The 19,889-nt window shown below is 41.1% G+C and overlaps 1 protein-coding gene across 2 annotated transcripts in view; it reads right to left on the bottom strand.

The window, feature by feature from the left end:
* The window catches only part of WDR45B (WD repeat domain 45B), a 1,288,431-nt gene that overhangs the window by 130,552 nt on the left and 1,137,990 nt on the right, over positions 1-19,889 (bottom strand). Inside the window, exon 9 of one of the 2 annotated variants that reach the window (XM_044068126.1) lies at positions 16,102-16,223. The exons of the other annotated variant lie outside the window; for it this stretch is intronic. Within the exon in view, the coding sequence (XP_043924061.1) occupies positions 16,102-16,223 (122 nt within the window). The remainder of the gene's footprint in view (positions 1-16,101; positions 16,224-19,889) is intronic. 2 annotated transcript variants of the gene reach the window in all.

Below are 19,889 nucleotides of genomic sequence, written 5' to 3'. Positions count from 1 at the left end.
TGTTTATGGTGTACCACAGTGAGGTTAGCAGTTGCTTTACAAATGCCAGATGATTTACTAGTATGTCTTGGCTTTCTGCCTGAATTAGACAATCGTCCAGGTATGGGTATATTTTAATATTTCTTTGCCTGCAGAATGCAATGACTGGAGCTAGGCACTTTGTGAATACCCTGGGTGCAGTAGATAAGCCAAAGGGCAGTGCAGAGAACTGATAGTGCATGTAGCCTGCTCTGAAGCATAGGTATTTTCTGCAAGATTCCCTTATTGGGATGTGCAGGTAAGCTTCCTTTAAGTCCACTGCTGCCAACCAGGCATTTTTGCCTAGCATGGGAAGCAGCTGATGAAGACTTAGCATTTTGAATTTTGGGATTACCAAAAAGATGTTTAGGATAGACAGGTCCAGGATAGGACGCCAGGAATTGTCTTTTCTGGGTACCAGGAAAAGTTTTGAGTAAAAACCTTGTCCCCATTCCCCTGCTGGGACAGGGTGAATAACCCTGATGCTTAGAAGAGAGACAACCTGCTGTTGAGCCTCTGTCCACTGATTTGGGGGTAGATCTGGCCAACCGTTTGGTGTTGGTAAGGTGTGGAAGTGCAATCTGTATCCTTGGGAAACTATATTTAAAACCCATTTGTATTGGGTAATGAGTTCCTAGTTTTCTGCATGCAGGGCGATCTTACCCCCTAAAGGAGCAGTCAGTTGAGCAGGGCTTGAAAGGTTTAAGGTTAAGTCATTGTGACAGTTTACCACAGGGGAATGTCTTACCACTTCAAGCGTTGGAAGTAGGAGCCCCCCACTGCTTAGGCCTAGGATTACCTTGGGATTGTAGCCTAGGCGGTCTGCTGTTCCTGGGTTTAGACTGAGAAGGCCTGGAAGAGACAGGAAAGGACCAATTCTTAGAAGGCCAATGCCTACTAAATCTGGGAGGCTGTACTTGCAGGAAATCTTTAACAGTTTGCATAGATTTAGCTTTTTCCTCCCATCTTTTTAAGTACTACTACTGCTTTGTTGCCAAACAGGTGGTCTAGGTTTAAGGGAGCATCCAGTAATTTAGCTTTAACATGATCTGGCAAAGTTTGCTCCTTAAGCCAAGCATGCCTTCTAAGAACAGACCCAGTGACAGCAGCCCTGCGCTCTAAGGACTCAAAACCACATTGCAAAGTATGTTTACAAACTTGTTCAGCAGAATGCATTAAATCCTGTAATTCTTTATTGTCAGCACGGTCAGGAATAAACATAATTTTCTGAAGTAATCCAATAATATGCTGCTGATACTTTAACATATGAAACTGGCAGTTTAAGGCCCTAATGGCCAAAGTAGCAGAAGTGTACATCTTCTTACCCCATTTGTCTAGGGTCCTGGAATCTCTATCAGAGGGGGTAGGGTTTTTGGCAGAAGTAGCCTTAATGCCTTTGGGTCCCTGTGAAATGGTCTCTGGGTCCACAGTAGGATTCTTAAAGAGGAACTTGGGGGAGTCAGGTAACTCTGTAATACCTGTCAGGTTTCCTGGGAGCCGGATGTAAAGTGTCTTGGGGCCAGACTAGATTCCAAGAAGGCATCATCTACAATGTCCATTACAGGAGGGACAGCCAAAGGTCTGTGTTGAGGTAGGAGTAAGAATTCCCTAAGCCTCTTTTTGGAGTCAGAGTAATCCTGGGTTTCCCAGCAGAAATGCTCCCTAAGAGTGTGCAAAGTTTCACCAAAAGAGAAATCCTCTGGAGGGGAAGCAGAGGGTATGGAGACCTCTGCATCAGAATCCTCACAGGTAGATAAGGACAAATCCTGGTTATCAGAAGAAACAGAAATTTCAGAATCCTGACTGGAAGGAAAATCAGTTCTAGGTCTCTTAGAGGGAGAAGGCTGACTTCCCCTAATTAGAGTAATAAAGTATTCAGCCATTCTTATCATTTGTTTTTTAGGCATATGGGCCTGACCATGCAGTTTGGACGTCGGATTTCTAGGCGTGGATCGAGTTTTAGGCCTTGAAGAAGAAGAAGATGGCGTTGGTTTGATATGCAAGTCAGTAGGCCTGAATACACCCTTAGAAGCTAGTGCCTGCACAGCGGCTCCGGACCCATCCAAGGTAGAGCCATCCGCAGGTTCCACAGACGAAGAAGCATCTCGCAGCATACCGGACTCCGAATGGGTCTCAGTAGAGGCCTGCGAATCTGAAGTAGCGGGTATCAGGGGCTGCGAAAGCACCTCACTGAGTACCGGCGAACTGGCAACTAGCTTAACAGAAGCGTCGGCAGCTTTGGACCTATGCGGTCTGTCTCTGTCTTTATCTTTACGTTTTTTCGGAATGTCGGTAGTCGGATGGCTTACAGATGCCATTTCTGGATAATTAAACCAAGTACCGAAATAGTCTGATGCAGAAATGAATCGACTACGAATAGTTCGAGGATTGAATAAGGCACAAAACAGACAGTGAGCGATGTCGTGGTCTGAGCCTAAGCAAGGAATGCAGTACGAAAGAAAATCTTTATGAGGTATTTGCTTTCCACAGGTAACACAATTGTTAACTTTTACTGACATTGGTTTAGAGCAAGAAAAAGGATCCCCAACAGGGTACTTAGCTTTTTTGAAGACTTTGGTTCTGAAACCCGAAAACGAAAATTTCAAGAGTCGGCCGACCGGCATTTGTGAATTGCTTCTGCTTCAGGCACTGCACTGCAAGAAGGACTGATGTAATGGTGTCGGCAGCATGATTTACACCCCTGACTACCTGACGTCATGGAAGAAGAGACAGTAATCGACGCAGGACCCAAGACTATGACAATCAGTCCGGCTGAGGGCTACCTGTAAGCAGATAACCCAAATGTAATGACTGCAATTAGTGAAACACGAAGAACATCAAGTACTGATAAATGTGGGAAAAAACTAGGTAAGATTTGCCATAAGGAGAGAAAATTTAGTTATAAAAATAAACAAGAGGTTTTTTTTCCATATTTAGCAGCTGGTTCTTTACTTCAACTGCATTACACATGCAAGATTTTTTTACAGTTTTTAATACCAGTGTGAGATGCTAGCCACATTATTATATGCTAAGTGTACATTTAGTCTGCATCATTTAAAACAAATGGTTTTACAGTGTACACCAAATTTACAGTGTGTATTGTACTTTAGACTGTACTAGCTTCAATGAAAATTAATTGAGCTTTTGTTGTGAGCAATTACAATAATTATTCTGGTTTCCTTTTCCAGTGTCAGTGTTAAGGTCTGAATCCCATGTGGACTTGCATCTTATCTCATTAGACAGCATAATGGAACTGCCCTCTAAATGTACTGCATTTCTCATTCTGAAGGTACAATTTTATTGCTATAATTTTGTTTGGAAGATTATTTCAAGGTTAATTCTGCAGACAAGGATTGTGGAAATGGAGCACTGTGTGTGTGTGTGTGTGTGTGTGTGTGTGTGTGTGTGTGTGTAAAAGAGAGAAACTAGTTTTAACTTATGGGGCCATACTGTAAATCTGACATTTCTGAGACTCTTTTACTAATGGAATTATTTTGCAGTTTTGCTTCATTTTTAAGCAACAGACTCTCGTTCTAGTAGGACTATAAGAAATTTTGTCACAGTGGGATTAAGCAGTGCTTGGCTAAATGATGTGAACCATGTTATAACTGATATTTACCATGTCTGGATGCCTTGGTCTGAATGTATATCTATAAAGTTGCTGTACACATCAGTTAGCATGGCTTTTTTCTGTATAAAAATAATACACACATTAAATCTATCCTTCCTTTCTTGATCCCATCATTATCCAGTTATGTTTATAAACACCTACGGCATTTTTAACTTCTCTCTGATTATTTCCTATACAGCAACTCTTCCAACCTGAACAACTGGTAGTTGTTTACATACTGTTTTGATCAGTACTGTTAAAGACTTTAAATTAGCAATTCAGATGCAATGATTTCACTGTTATTTTATTTCACACCCTTGCTGTGTAACCCCTCTGAGAAAATGGATATTTACTGAAAAATACCAGCAACAGATTTCTTTTTTATCCCCTACTGTTCACCTGTTTTTAGGTCTCTTGTCTGGGTATCAATTTTTATATCTATGTGCTTTTTACCTCCAAGCCTGCTGACCATTAAACCTCCTCCCAATTAGACTTTGCACATTTATTCCCCCTTACATGGGAATTTCACCCAATATCAGAGTGAGATCTGTCATTAAATGGCCATTAGTCAAGCAGCCATGAGGGTAATATATACTATTATCATCATCTTAGCAATGAGGGCACCTGCAATGCAGTAATCCTACCTCTGGGCGGGAGAAGACAGACAGAGAGAGTGCTTGTGCAATCCTCATCACTGCGGAGGTCCACAATGCATTTAACATGCAAGTACACTCCTCCACACACCCACGTTGAAGGTTACCAACAGGCTGTGACTTGGTGAGCTCTGTCCCATCCACCTTCAGCTTTGAAAGGCATGCCCATCACCTCCCTCCCCACCAGCTATGTCAAGTACCCAAGTCACTAACTGTACTAAGGTCATCTAGGCCATAGTCAGGGCTTCATCTCTATATACCACTCAAGCTTGCTTAATCAGAATTTTTTATTTTATATTCATGGACTCCTGTTTTACTTTTGCCATAATGCAGAAGGTTTGTAAGCTGCAAATGATTTTACACTAGTCATATTACCAGCCTTAGCCCGACACCATATTTCAAGGGCTGGGTAATTTCTTTTTATCCAGGGATTTGCACACCCACCCTTATTTTTTATTTTTGTCTTTTTTCCTTGACATCTATAAGCACTTGTGTACCTGCACATTGTGATGCACGTCTACATCTAAATATAAATTATGTGTGTGTGCATATATGTTGTGTGTACTCATACTGCCAATCAAACACACACAAATAACTTTTGTTTCATGTTGGTGGCAAACAGTAAACATCAGTATCTACCATCTGAAGGAATATATTCAGGCCCAAGGAATCCAACAGCTTGAGAATAAATTCATCACATGCTATCGTCTTTTTCAAACTTATTTAATCTCTCCAACCAAACATTCTTTCTCCTACTTTTCCAGATATTCTTAGGATTTTTTTTTGCTCAGTTTGTCCCCCATTGGCGGTCAATTAGCCCCCTCCCAGACAAGCTGTCTATTCCCCTTCACTTCTCTCCCCCCTGCCTGGCTTCTCCTGTGTTGGGGCTACAAATTGAAGATTAGTCACCTGAGATGCAGTCAGGGTTCCATCCCCTTGTGCCACACAGCTTCGCTTCCTAGGATTTCTCAAGTACTTCAAAAGTTCAAGCTAAAAGTCACCTTTTTTACATATCAACCCTGGCTGCTTCGGCCATTTCAGATACACACAGGCAAAAGTTCCTCCAATCTTGTCAAACTACTGTTCATCTACCACACCATTCTTCAGCTAGAGCTTGCAACTCTCAAAATGTCTGCCTTGTTTGCTCCTGAAGATACAGAGGCTATTAATGTTCTTTTTCCCCAAAAAGTACTTTCCATCCTAGATGCATTTTGTGAAGCTTCTGCCTAAGAATATATAGGAAAGTTGAAAAAGTTATTCACTGATTTACATTTAAAAAGAAAGAATCATTTTCTAGTGAGTTGCTAATAAGTCTGTCAGTAATAAAAGTCTGTCTTTCCTCAGTTTGAACTTCATCCATTTGCATTCACCACTGCATTTTTATTTACACTTTGTTGACTAGGTTAGTATCACTAGGCCAATGGCCTATTTTTAGATGAGACACAAATATTCATACTGACTAGGGGGAATTTACCCAGAGCAGCTGGAAATCCCGCCCCTTCTTTTTGACAAGTGCCATGGGATCTTTTGTTGTGTACTAAGCCAGAAATGCATTCAGCAAGGCTCACTTTCATCTTGAAAAAGTCAAAGGGGAAATCTTTGTGTACACAATGCTATGTCACTGATAACTCCACCTACACATCTAAACCATTACATTGTGCAGTCGTGTAATAAAAAGGAAAACTTTTTAAGAAATTAAACTAGCTAGCTGCAACAGTGAACTGTAGGCTTTGTGTTTAGACAGTACTTTTCCTTTCCAAGGATGAGACAGTTGAGCATATAATTAATAAATTGAAAAAACACAGATTCCAACATTTTTTCTTAGATACAACCAGTTACAGGTATACTTACAAAATGGCATGCAAAGCAGTTTGACTCCACAAAAAAAGTGGCAAACTATCTTAGTGACATCCAGGTAACCTCAGATACCGAAATCAAATTAGAATATATTGAAAAAGAACTATGCAAACTGGATCCAAACAAAGCACAGGGAGGGGACTGAATTAGTAATAATGACCTATGAACACTTTAGTAAGAAATTACAGTACCATTATATCTACTACTGAGTAACAAGGGGTGATTCCTCAAGACTGGAGACATACATAGATTTGTTAAACTGGTCTTTAGGGATAAGGAGACTAGGACAAACCCAGTGTCATAAATACCCTTAAATTTACTTTCATATTGTGGAAAAATAACAGAGAAGGTAATATTGGAAAAGTCACTGTCAGAACTGGAAAGGCTGGGACTTGAAACCATACATCAGTATGCCATGCACATGTTGAAAACAGATCTATTACCACCTGTAACATGATGTTCTATAGCAATATAATAACAGCTATGAATGAAAAATTGTGCTGTGATATAATTTATACAGATTTAACTTCAGCATTTGACAGGGTCATACACAAAACACTAATCAATAAATTAGAAACAGGTACTGATGTACTCTTGATAAGATGGCTAGCTGCAAGGCTTACAAATAGAGAATATCAAGTATCATACAGCAATTGAACAGGTGGAATTCGAGTTTACAGTCAGGGTATTTCACAAGGCTCTGTCTTAGGCCCATACTTGTTTAGACTGCATCTTTTAGAGTTCTTTTTCACCTGAGGTGTTCTACAGTCTGCATGTAGATGACTTGAAATTCGGTAAACTGTTTACACGTGTTACACATAGGCATGTCTGCAAAAGAACTTGACTAAATTGACCATTTGGGCACAGGAAAATAATATGCTGATAAATACATCAAAAACAAAACATGAGAATTGGGAGACAAACTGAAAGGTGAATATTTAATACAGCACACAGCAATTAAAAATCTAGATACATTTATGGATGTGGGTATACAGGTAAATCCAGCTTTGAGTTTTTCTAATCACATCTCCTTCTCTCTCTCAGCTCACTTTTTGTTGGACAAACTTTTGTATTTCCTCCTTAGTATGTACTTCATCAAAAAATTATTTTGCCCCTCCAGGGAAGAATAACTGTAAGACAGATAGGTACAGCAGTTTGAATCTCACACTTGTGTCTCGACATTCCCTAAACAGTGGGATGACTTTACTCCTCTCTTGCCTGGTGTACAATGAGTAATCATTCTCCACAAACAATCTCCAGTCTCCCATTTTTAGTATTTTGTTCTTCTGCCACAGTTCTGTCAGAATCAACTCCTTCTGCTGGTAGGATTGCATCTTTACTAATAAAGGTCTAGGTTGCTTTCTCACAGCCAGGTTTGGCGCATACACATGATGTGCCCTTTCAACTAACTCCTGCAGTGGAATACCAGTCCAATTGTTTATTTGTGCTTTCATAAAATTCCTTCCAGCATCTCGGGTATAGTTGAAAATCTCAGGTTTTCCCTACGTGCTCTGTCCTCAAATTCTATTATTTTTTTAAACATCTCTCCCTGAACAAATCTCATATTCAGCCAGTATTTTCTTCATTTCAACCTCTGATTTTTGCAGCTTTATCACCTCATCTGAAGATCTGTTTAAAGCTTCTTCCATTTTCTAGCTTTTGTTTATGTTGATATATTCCATCGTTTTATTTTAACCAGGTCTGTGTGCCATTGTCTTGTATCTTCCTGTAGAAGTCATGTATGCAGGCTGCATTGCTTTTTGCTGAACAGCTACAGAACTTTCACCAGTCAGTGTTTCTTCCTCACTTTCTGTAGCAGTTTTTTCCACATGCTCTGCATTTCTTTTTCCTGGCATCCAGACAGTACACTTACTAGCCTGTCACTGAAATTTACCCATAAACACAAGAGTCTACTTGGGCCTTCTGTCGAGTTTCTGTTTTCATACTGGTAGAGCTAGAATTAAGCTGTTACTCAATGCGCAGCCATCTTGAAAGTCCTGGGTTCTTCTAATCATATCAACCAAACGGTTAATGATAGTTACACAACTACAGGTTGTTGTTGTGTCTTTCGGCTTTTCCTGGTTAGGGGTCGCCCCAGCAGAACTCCGGTCCACTAATGATTGGTAGTTGATTTTTACGTGCAGAGTTACCAGCCCTGATGCACAACCTTCAACAAAGGTACACCCATTCACGCATGTCTCCACGCAGAAGACGCTCTAGCTGAGAATCGAACCGGACAGCGTCCTACTGTGAGGTGACAACGCTACCGCAGCACCACCACAAAAAACAAATCATGAAGTTGAGGAAATCAGAAATGATGACATCACAGTTTGTTAGTTACATTAGACCCAAACTTGAGTATGGAATAACAATATGGAAACCTTACAAAAAACAAGCATGAGTAAACTGGAATGAGTACATTGGAAATATAACAAGGGCATCCACGGATGTGAAACTTAAGTTAATATGAAAGACTAAAATATCTCAACTTGTATAATATCTCAGATATTTAAAATGAGGCCTTATTCAGGTATATAGAGCATTTACAGGCAATTACCTCTAGGAATATTTGAGGATATCAAAAAGCAGTAGAGTATCATCAGGCAACCTATGCAGAAGATTCTACAGGAATGAAAAGTGTATTAATTGGTTCTATGAGAAAGCAAATGATATGTGGAATAGACTACCAAATTACATTAAAGCAAGCACTACGTTAGATTTGTAATAACAGCCTTGACACTTATGGGAACAACTGTTTTGTTATATTGGCAGGCTACAAGGGGATTAATGTCTGTGCTTGAAATAGTTGTATGTATGTATGTAACCAGTAGCAAGTCTTACTTATCAAAACTGGTTTCTAAATGACACGTGCATCAGTTGATCTCTCTCTGTTATTTATTTAGTCACTAACCTCCCAACACCACAGTGAGGGTGACAGTTTGAACCTGAAAACGACTTTCAAGGTACCATGCAAAGAGAATTAAGGACAGCAGAGAAAACAAAACAAGTACTTATGCCTTCAGGGCTCTGTTTTCCTGTCTGAGTACCCAAGCCAATAAAGATGTTTTTGGTGGATGGGTCAAGTGTATAGTGTTTAGTGACCAGATAGCTGGTAGATCACTTTCGTGGTTTATTGGAGCTTGTTTTACTACAGCCACATATACAACCAGTCATGTTCTCTACAAATATACTTAGAGATATCATCTTGAAAACTATTCACTTTTGGGAAGGATTCTTTGGATGAAGGGTCAAGTCCATGTGTCAAGTTTCATACTGAAGTCTGTGTGAGTCTTTTTCCTAACCAACTGTTCTCCCTTCCACGTAAAGCTAAGGTATTGCTCACAATTTCTACATCCCTTTGAAAGGTACACAGGAACATAATGGAAAGTTACTCATCTAGATGTAACTACCTTCTACAGCAGTAGGAAGCACTCCAGCCTTTCCTCAAGAGCAATAACTTTTTTTTGAAGAAAACAAGATGTGAAACAAGAGGTGAAGACTCCGTAAATGTCTGCAACTAGCACATATATTATTTCTTTCACTTCAGGTACTTAAAGTTAAATACAGGACTTGGCAGCTGACATTGCATAGTGAATATCACTAGTGGGTGACTAAATGTCCACTTCTGCAAAAGTCTTCCAAGGAATGTTATTTTCAACAAATAACTCCAAGTTACCACTCAAGAATCCTCAATGTAATTGTACTAATCCCAATGAATGACTAATAGAAACCATCCGAAAGGCAAAACTAAAGTGCAGGCATGATGTTAAATGTAATAGAGATATCACTGCAAGCATTTCACACTGTCAGCTATGTGACCTGCTGGCGACATCCATACACAACACAAATTTAAGACCATTACCAAAGACTACTAATGGATGGAAGTTTGTTATGGCTTCCAAGGGAAGTGTCATATTTACAGGGATAGGGATACAAGTACTACTGGTGCATCTCAGCTAAAACAAAAAACATCGGCAGTTTTACTTAATTTCTGATAGTGATCCCTGCATATGTTATGTCTTTACTAAGTAGCCTCTTTTCTAGTAATATACTGGAGGGCTACAATGTAGGGAATTCATATGAGACAAAGAGAAATAGATATGTAGTATGTTTTAGTCTCCGTAACACGTAACTATAGCTTCCACTGAGGGTAAAAAAAGTACAGTTGTGTACACTTACCATAAATGTAGATGTTTGAGTGTATTCACTGTTGCAGCCATTACATTTGGGTAATCTTGCTGGCAGGTTGCCCTCAGTCGGCCTGAATTCCAAAGTCCTGGGTCCTGCGTCGGCTGCTGTCGCCCCTTCCCTGACGTCAGGGGTATAAAAGAAGCAGCAGACACCATTTTCTTCAGTTTTTCTTGCCCCAGATGTCAGGTGCCCCCTAAAAGGGTAGCCATAATTTATATATATATATATATATATATATATATATATATATATATATATATAAAATACATGCACCAATATAAATTTTACCTTCATCTACAAGCAAATACACAACATAGGTTGTATAAATCAGAGAAGGAAAGAAAAGTTCCAACAGTAAAAAGGGGGATGGCGGGTGGGTAACCTGGACTGCAACAGTGAATACACTCGAACATCTACATTTATGGTAAGTGTACACAACTGTACTATGTTCTTCGTGTTTCACTGTTGCAGTCATTACATTTGGGTAGAGTCCTAAAGCTATGGTTGGGAGGCTGGAGCTAAATAGCATTAGGAGTGGCTATGAGGCCCTGCAGAACTGCAGTGGCAAAGCCTGCCCTGGATTTAGAGTAGAGTGGCAGATGATAGTGCTTTGTAAAGGTGTGCACTGAACTCCAAGTAGCAGCCTCTAAAATGTCTTTGGTTGATACTCCCCATGAGAAAGGCTGCTGAAGTGGCTGCAGCTCTGTTGGAATGTTGCCTAATGCCCTTAGGCTCTGGCTTGCCATGGTGCAAATAGCAGAAACGAATGCAGTGGCCTATCCACTTTGAAATAGTCTGCTTTGAGATCGCCTTTCCTTGTGATCCTGCAGCATATGCCATTAGTAATTGCTCTGTCTTCCTGAAAACGTTGGTTCTGTCCACGTAGAATCTAAGCTGTCTGTGTACGTTCAAGGAATGCAGAATTCTCTCCCCCTTGTTCTGTGGATTTGGATAAAATGTTGGCAGATGAACAGTTTGGTTAAGAGCCACATTGGACACCACCTTAGGCATAAATGTTGGGTTTGTCCTCAGTGAGACCCTGTCTGGATAAAAAATGATAAAAGGTTCCATAGCCATGAGGGCCTGTAGCTCTGAAACTCGTCTTGCAGAAGTTATTGCTAGGAGCAGAGCTGTTTTCCAAGATAAAACTTTATATCAGCAGTAGCAGCTGGCTCAAAAGGAGGCAGGGTGAGCTTTTCCAACACAAAGCTGAGGTCCCATGCAGGTACTGGTGATCTCCTTGGAGGCCTTAAATTTTTGGCTCCTCTGAGGTACTGCTTTAATAAAGGAAGAGAGAAGATTGGTGGCTCTGTATTGTAATAAGCCGAAATGGCAGAGGCATGAATTTTAATTGATGAAAAAGATAGGCCTTTGTCCAGCATCTCAGTTAAGTATTGCAAAATCTGAGGAATATTTGGTACAGCTGTATCAGTTCCTTGTGCCTGGTTCCAAGCACAGAATCTCTTCCATTTCCCAGCATAAGATTTTCTAGTACTAGGCCTTCTGTCTTCCAAAATGACATCCATCACAGCTTTACTGAGAGGTGTGTTTTGTATGACTACATTATCCGCCATGCTGCCAGGTTTAAAGTTCTGAGTTGGCTGTGCAGGACCTGATTGTTTTGCTGGGACAGTAGATGAGGTATCTGAGGTAAGGTCCACGCTGGGCCTTGAGACAAGTGCCTTAGGATTGGATACAAGTACGGGCGGGGCCAGTCTGGGGTAATCAGTATCATCTTTGGCTTCTCCTGTCTGACCTTTAGGAGCATCTTGGGGAGGAGAGGCAGTGGAGGAAAGGCATATACCGATAGGTTTTTCCAGCTGAAAGATAGAGCGTCCACTTTCAATGCTTGTCTGTGATAAGTCCTTGTGCAGAATCTTTTTAGTTGGTAGTTGTGAGGGGTTGCAAATAGATCTATGTCCGGGCATCCCCATTTCCTTGTTATCATGCTGAAGACGTGTGGATCCAGCTGCCACTTGTATGGAATCCATGAGGTTTCTGCTTAGTTCGTCTGCCAGACTGTTTTCCTTTCCTGGCAGGAATTGTGCCTGCAGATGTACTTGGTAAGTAAATGCTGTGTCCCACAAAGTCATGGTTAGTCTGCAAAAGGGGTAAGAATGTGTGCCCCCCTGCTTGTTTATATACCACATAACTGTGGTGTTGTCTGTCTTTATTAGTAGTTGTCCCGGATGAAGTAGGTCCTTGAAGGCTGTCAGGGCATTTTGAACAGCTAGCATCTCTTTTTGATTGATATGCAGATGCATTTGGTTTGAGGGCCATGTGCCCTGAATGCATCTTCCAGCCATGTGGGCCCTCCCAGGCATAATCTGATGCATCCGTTGTTAGTGTCTACCTGGCTGGGGGTAATGTGAATGGCTGCCCCTTGTTTTGGTGACAAGCCTTCGCCCACCATCGAAACTCCTGTTGCAGGCAGGGAATGAGAGTAATCATTGTTTCCAGGCTGTGGCAATGTTGAGTCCAAACACTTTTTAGGTACCATTGAAGTTTTCTCATATGCAGTCTTGCATATGGAATTAGTAGGATGCAGGATGCCATGAAGCCCAAAGCCTGCAGAATTTTTCTTGCAGATAACTGGGCCTTTGTTGCTAATATTTTGAAATAGGTAGTAAGTTGCCCTTGTTTATCTGGCGTGAGATAAGCCATCTGGGCAGTTGTATTTAAGCTTGCACCCAGGAATATTATCTCTTGAGAGGGTACTAGTTTTGATTTCTTTTTGTTGACTGTGTACCCTAGGCATGTTAGAAGTCTTTGCACAAACGCCAGATGCTGTAGAAGAATGTCCTTGTTCTCTGCTTGAATTAGACAGTTGTCCAAGTACGGATATATTTGTATTCCCCTTTGTCTGCAGAATGCAATTACTGGTGCCAGGTACTTTGTAAAGACCCTGGACGCAGTAGATAAGCCAAAGGGCAGTGCAGAGAATTGGTAATGCACTGAGCCAGCTTTGAATCTGAGGTATCTTCTACATGATTGTCTGATTGGGACATGCAGGTATGCCTCTTTTAGGTCTAAAGTCACAAGCCAAGCATTTTTGCCCTGCATGGGCAGAAGCTGCTGTAAAGTCAACATTTTGAATTTTGGTATATCAGGAATGTGTTTAGAATAGATAGGTCCAGTACTGGCCTTCCTTTCTGGGTACCAAGAACAGTCTTGAGTAAAATCCTTGCCACTATTCTTGCTCTGGTACTTGTTGAATGGCCTCCATGTCCATGAGGGATGAGACTTGTTTTTGTGCCTCTGCCCATTGATTTTTTGGCAGATCTGGCCAGCCGTTTGCCTTTGGCAGGGTATGGAAATGGAACTTGTAGCCTTGTGACACTATATTTAGAACCCACTTGTCTTGGGTTATAATGTGCCAATTTTGAGAAAATAGTGCTAATTTTCCCCCTGAGGGTGCTGCCAGGAGATAAGTGCTTGGTGCAGGCAGGGGGAAGTCATTGGGACTGCTTCCTGTATGGTTGTGATTTATCTTCTCCAACTTTGGAGGTAGAGGCACCCCATTGCTTTGACCTGTATGAACCTTGAGCCTGGGATCTGCCTGTAGGGTGTCTGGATCTGTCCCTTTGAGGTCTGTCTGACACAGGAAAGGACCAATTCTTTGTAGGCCAGTGTCTACTAAACCTAGGTGGCTGTACTTGTAAAAAAATCTTTGACAGTTTGCATAGATTTAGCTTTGTCCACCATTTTCTTTAACACCTCTTCTGCCTTAACACCAAAGTATCACGTTGTAAAGGTGCATCTAATAATTTAACTTTGACATGACCAAGCAGATTTTGTTCCTTTAACCAAGCATGTCTCCTAATTACGGAACCCGTAACTGCGGCCCTGCAGGAGGCCTCCAAAGAATCAAAACCACATTGCAAAGTATGCTTTCCAACTTGTTCAGCTGCATGCAATAAATCCTGCATTTCCTTGTTTTCTGCACATTCAGAGTTTAACAACATTTTCTGTTTAAGCAATGCCATGACATGTTGCTGATATTTGAGCATATGAAATTGACAGTTTAAGACCCTTATAGCCAAGGTAGCAGACGTGTAAACCTTTTTTCCCCATCTATCCAATGCCCTAGAATCTCTGTCAGAAGGGGTAGGGTTTTTAGCTGCGGAAGCCCCAACTCCTTTGGGACCCTCTGCAGAAGGGTTTTTAAAGAGGAATTTATGAGAGTCAGGAACCCTGTAATATCTGTCAAGCTTAACAGGAGCTGGAGGTAAGGAATCAGGGGTAAGACTGGGCTCCGAAAACACATCACCTATAATGTCTAACACAGGTGGAATGGCTAGAGGCCTGTGTTGAGGTAGTAAAAGGAAATCTTTGAGCCTCTTTTTAGATTCTGAAAAATCTTGGCTCTCCCAGTGGAAATGCTCCCTCATGGTATGCAAGGTTTCCCCAAAAGAATAGTCCTCTGCAGGAGAAGCTGAAGGTATAGATTCTTCAGCATCAGAATCCTCATAATGGGAAGAGAATATTCCTGATCAGAAGAGGAATCAGAAGAAATAGAAACCTGATCTGAAGATTCATAGTCTGTCTCTTGCCTAGGCCTCTTATCAGGAGGGGGATGGGAACCCCTGATAAAGGTAATCAAGTTATCGGCCATTTTGAGCATCTGTTTTTTGGGCATAGAGGCCTGTCCACGTGGCTCTTGAGTTTGTTTCTTTGCTTTAGAAGGAGCTTTAGTCTTTGTCTTTGAAGCTGAAGTCAGTTTAATGTAAAGATGTTTAGGTCTGAAAACACCCTCAGAAGCCAGTGCCTGCTCAGCGGCTCCGGACCCATCTGAGGGAATATTCTCCAAGGCTCCAATACCTTGAGTTTTCAGCGGCATGGCCGACTCCACGTGGGAGTCGGTAGTGACCTGCGACTCTAAAGTAGCGGGTGTCAGGGGCTGCGAAAATGCCTCACTGAGAACCGGTGACTGGCTTAGGAGAAGCTTCGTCATCGGTTTTGGACCACGGTTGTTTATCTCTCTCTTTTTCTTTGCGTTTTTTGTGAACTCCGGTAGTCAGACGGCTATCCGACGACATTTCTGGATAATTAAACTGGCATCCAAAATAGTTTAAAGCAAAATCTTACAGACGCATAATAGTACGTTGGTTAAATCTAGCACAAAACCGACAACCAGAAACGTTGTGATCAGGGCAGAGGCAAGGAATACAGTAAGAAGGAAAGTCCTTATGAGGTATTTGCTTTCCACAAGAAATACAATTTACTTTTTCTGACATCGGTCTGGAACAAGAAAAAAGTTTCCCCAATGGGGTACTTAGCTTTATTGAAGACTTCGGATCTGAAATTTGAACACAAAAATCTCAGGAGTCGGCCGACCGGCACTTGCGAACTGCTTCTGCTTGGGGCACCGCGGGGCAAGAAAGACTTAAGAAAATGGCGTCTGCTGCTTCTTTTATACCCCCGACAACCTGACGTCAGGGAAGGGGCCGACGCAGGACCCAGGACTTTGGAATTCAGGCCGACTGAGGGCAACCTGCCAGCAGGATTACCCAAATGTAATGACTGCAACAGTGAAACACGAAGAACATCACTCTTTCTTTTATATTTAATCTCTCTTTTTTGGGGGTTTTCAGACAAATGATGTAGAGGAGATTTTACAGGGGAAAAAAAAAAACACTTCAAAAGGGGGGAAAAAAAAAGACAAAGAATGCTTAGCACTAGGTCAGTAACAGGCCCTGCAAATGCACTGTAAATGTTAACCTCCCCTTTAAAGCACAACAGTTTTCTTTTTAAAAACTTAAAATATCTTACCTATGACAGCATTTGTTTCTGTTCCGAAGGCACAAATACAAGGAGACCCTGAAGGAACCTGGAATTTGGAGAAACTCCATTTGGAACTAAAATATTTAGGAAGGAAGCTTGCTGAAGCCAAACTACAATAAAAATAGAGTTTACAACTTGTTACTATCAAGAGCAACTTAACACTTTTGAAAAATTTCATCCATCCATGAATTTATGGTACATCTTACACAAATTAGTCAGTAAACAGCTTCACTTTAAGTGTTATCCTGTTCTAAAAAGTCCTTAATACAGTAACATTTTAAACAGAAACATTAAATTCTAGTGAATTACTATACAGACGCATATATACAAATACCGCACTATACTTGTATACAAGTCAAGTAATCTATGCCAAAAAACTGGCCTTAGAAAAGGGGTTGACTTGCACGAGTGAAAAACAGTAAACAGTAGAATTACAGCAGGAGTCATTAAACCATGCAGTGTTAAGTTAAAAAAAAAGTTATTTTTATGTTTTAATGACTGTCATTTTACTTAATCCATGTTTTTGTGACTGTCATACCAGAATACTATGGCATACGGTAATAAGATGACTCTCAATATCCAAGGCAATTTTTTTTAGCAGTGGTTTGGCATATGTAGAGATTAGGAATGATGGGGAATAAGAGCCCTAGCTGCCTGTATGATTCTCCTCACAAGTCAGCTTTTACCCACTGGCAGAAAGAATGGGCTTAAAACCAAAAGGAGGTTATTGATGGTCGGCACTCCTAAAGGAGAAAAAAATATAAACATATCTCTCTCACACACACGTTTGGCTTTTTTCATCATTAACATCTATGTGGTGTGAAATGTCACACTTCTAGCACCCTGCACACAAACACACAGGCACATAGACAGACAAACAGACAGACGCATACACACCTTGAACTCAAGAACATTTTCTGTAATATTGACTTTAAAGCATAAAATAAGCAAATGTAAATATTTTGTGAATAAAAGCCATCATAAATGTACAAAAAGCAATGTTATCAGTAAGAAGTATTCTTTACAGTGATAATAATGCAAGGTCTTTTCCATAAGTACTGTAAAATATTATAATGGATGGTGCAGTGGGGCAGCAGTAGCGTTGTTGCCTCACAACAAGAGGTTCTTCAGTTCAATTCTTGGCTGTAGTGTCTTCTGTTTTTAAGTCTGCATGTCCTCGCTGCGTTCGTGTGGGTTTTCTCCAGATACTCTGGTTTCCTCCCACATTACAAAGACAAACATTTGGATCATTTCTCCCAGGGCCTCCACTGAAAATTGCCTTCGTTCCAAGTCGGACTTTCCCAGTAAACAAATGTTAAATAAATAATGCACACACATCCCAAATTACATTTTTTCTAGACTTTCACAGACATATTTTCATATCTTGAAAACTATACAACCTAGACATTGATTGTTAGAACATTTTTGTTAACCACAAAAAAGCTTTCATATGAGATCAAGAAAGTCCATAGACAGTCTTCTTCCACATCTGAAGTTTCACCGAGTGTCATACAACAGTTTGTAAGTCACTTGATTTTTGAATATTAAGTATATATGGAAATCACTTATTTTCATAATTACCAACCAGCAACATTTTAGTACAGTGATGTAAACCAGCATTTTCAGTGAATTTTCTTATCTCCCACATTAGTGTTTCACACCATAAACCTCAATAAAATGTAGGTCGCTCAGTTACGAAAATAGGAATAAGTTCATAGGTAGGTACTAGGCTATCGGCCCTAGGGCCCATACAAGCCTAGCCAAAAAATGTACCCTAGCTTTTGCCATCCAAGCCCTGTCGAGCAGAGCCACAGAAATGATTCCCAGGGTGAATTTCCCATTTCCCATCCAATCATCAAGATTTTTCTTGAAGAGTGCTAATGAGGAGCTCTGTTTGACATAGATAGGTAGTCTGTTCCAGAGTATGGGAAGTCTCTGGGACAGGAATCTATCCCTCCAGCATGTTCTGTTTATTGTGGTGACATGGTTTAGGTCCCTAGAGCGTGTAGCTCGGAGGGATTGGGATTTCTTTAAGTGGAGCATGTCCAACAGCTCTGAGTTTGACATAGCTTTGTATGTTAGGCAGAGATCGCCCGAGTAGGCGATATGCGATGGAGTAAAGCTGTAGTTTTTTGAGACGGTCTGCATAGGGCATCTGTTTGAGGCCAGTAATCCTCTTTGTGAGGTATTTCTGTGGTCTTTCCAGTTGTTGTAGATGTCTTGTGAGGTACATACCAAAAGGGGTGTTGTACTCTATAATGGGTCTAATGAGTGAGTAGAGGGGAACAATGACCTCTTTTTCTGGATGAGAATCCGTTTGTGATGAGATGAGCCACGTAGAATGATTTCCTGACCACTGTGGCGATGTGATTATCAAAGGAGAGACTACTGTCCACCTGTGTCCCAAGGTCTCATCACATTTTCGGCATTAAGTAGACTACCAGCTATGTGTTAGTTCATGGGTACAGAGTTTTTACCAAAGGGGATGACAATACACTTTTTGGCATTGAGCTTCAGGCCATGGCTTTGACACCAGGTATCTGTCTCAGTGAGGCCCTTTTGTAGTTTGTCCACATCATTAGGAGTTTTGATTATGGCTCCTAGTTTGCAGTCATCTGCAAACTTTGTTAGCCAAAGACCTTCTGTGTTGGCCTGCACTTCAGAGAAGTAGATACCAAACAGGAGAGGACCCAGGACTGAACCCTGTGGTACTCCACTTGTCGCTGGTCTGATGTCGGATTTGGAATCCGCTACTTTCACAGTGTGGGTTCTGTCCGTGAGCCAGTTGACAACCCATCTTGTGACACAGGGATTTATACCTAGTTTAGTGAGCTTATCTATAATTCCAGAGTGGGGGATGGTGTTGAAAGCTTTAGCGAGATCTAGATAAGCTGTGTGAACCCTTTTACCCTCATCTAAGGCTTTGATGACTGCTTCAAAGAAGTCAATCAGGTTTAGGAGACATGATCTGCCTTTTACAAATCCAAACTGGGTAGTGTCCAGAATTTGGAGATTACCAATGTCTTTGTTTATGAGTTCCACAATGATACGTTCCATGGCCTTGCAGACCAGGCTCGTCAGGCTAATGGGGCGGTAGTTCCCGGGGTCCGTCGTGGCTCCCCCTTTGTGGAGTGGGATAACCGTCGCGGTGTGCCATTCAGTGGGTACAAAGCCTGAGGTGAGGCTATGATGGAAGATGGTACTTAGGTAGGGTGCCAGTTCATTCTGTAGTTCATGTAGAACGCAGCCTGGGATATTGTCAGGTCCCATGGATGCTGTATTCTTGGCTTTGGAGAGTGTGTTTTTTTACCTGTGCAGCCATGATTATAGGAACTTTGCATTCTTCTGGTATAGAGATGAACCCTCTAGGGGGTGAAAGGGGGGTAAAGTTAGCACTGAACTTATCTGCTAGGATGTTGGCAATATCAGTTGGTTCTGTATATTTAGTGCCATTGTGCTGTAACTCAGAGCAGATCAGAGTGTTCCCATTTAGATTCTTGACATAGCTATAGAATACTTTGTGGTTGTCTTTAGAGTCAGACAAATGTTAATTTCTCCACTGTCAGACATCCTAAACAACAATCTTAGTATCATTTTGTTAGTAACTTCTTTCCCTTTCTAATACTGCATATTAGCTGGTAAGTCGCTTAGTCAAAGAAGCCAGACACAAAGTAGTTCATGATGCCAAAAGGAGAAGTGGATCTGAATTGGAAGTATGCAAAATGGTGTTTTAAGCTTGAGTTAGTTAACTTCCTATCTAGGCAACTAGGGACCTG

The sequence above is a fragment of the Protopterus annectens genome, chromosome 4.part0 (genome assembly GCF_019279795.1).
Source record: "Protopterus annectens isolate FY-2018-M chromosome 4.part0, PAN1.0, whole genome shotgun sequence".
NCBI lineage: Eukaryota > Metazoa > Chordata > Ceratodontiformes > Protopteridae > Protopterus > Protopterus annectens.
Note: the sequence above shows the minus strand (reverse complement) of the source record. Positions and strands in the feature narration are given on the sequence as shown.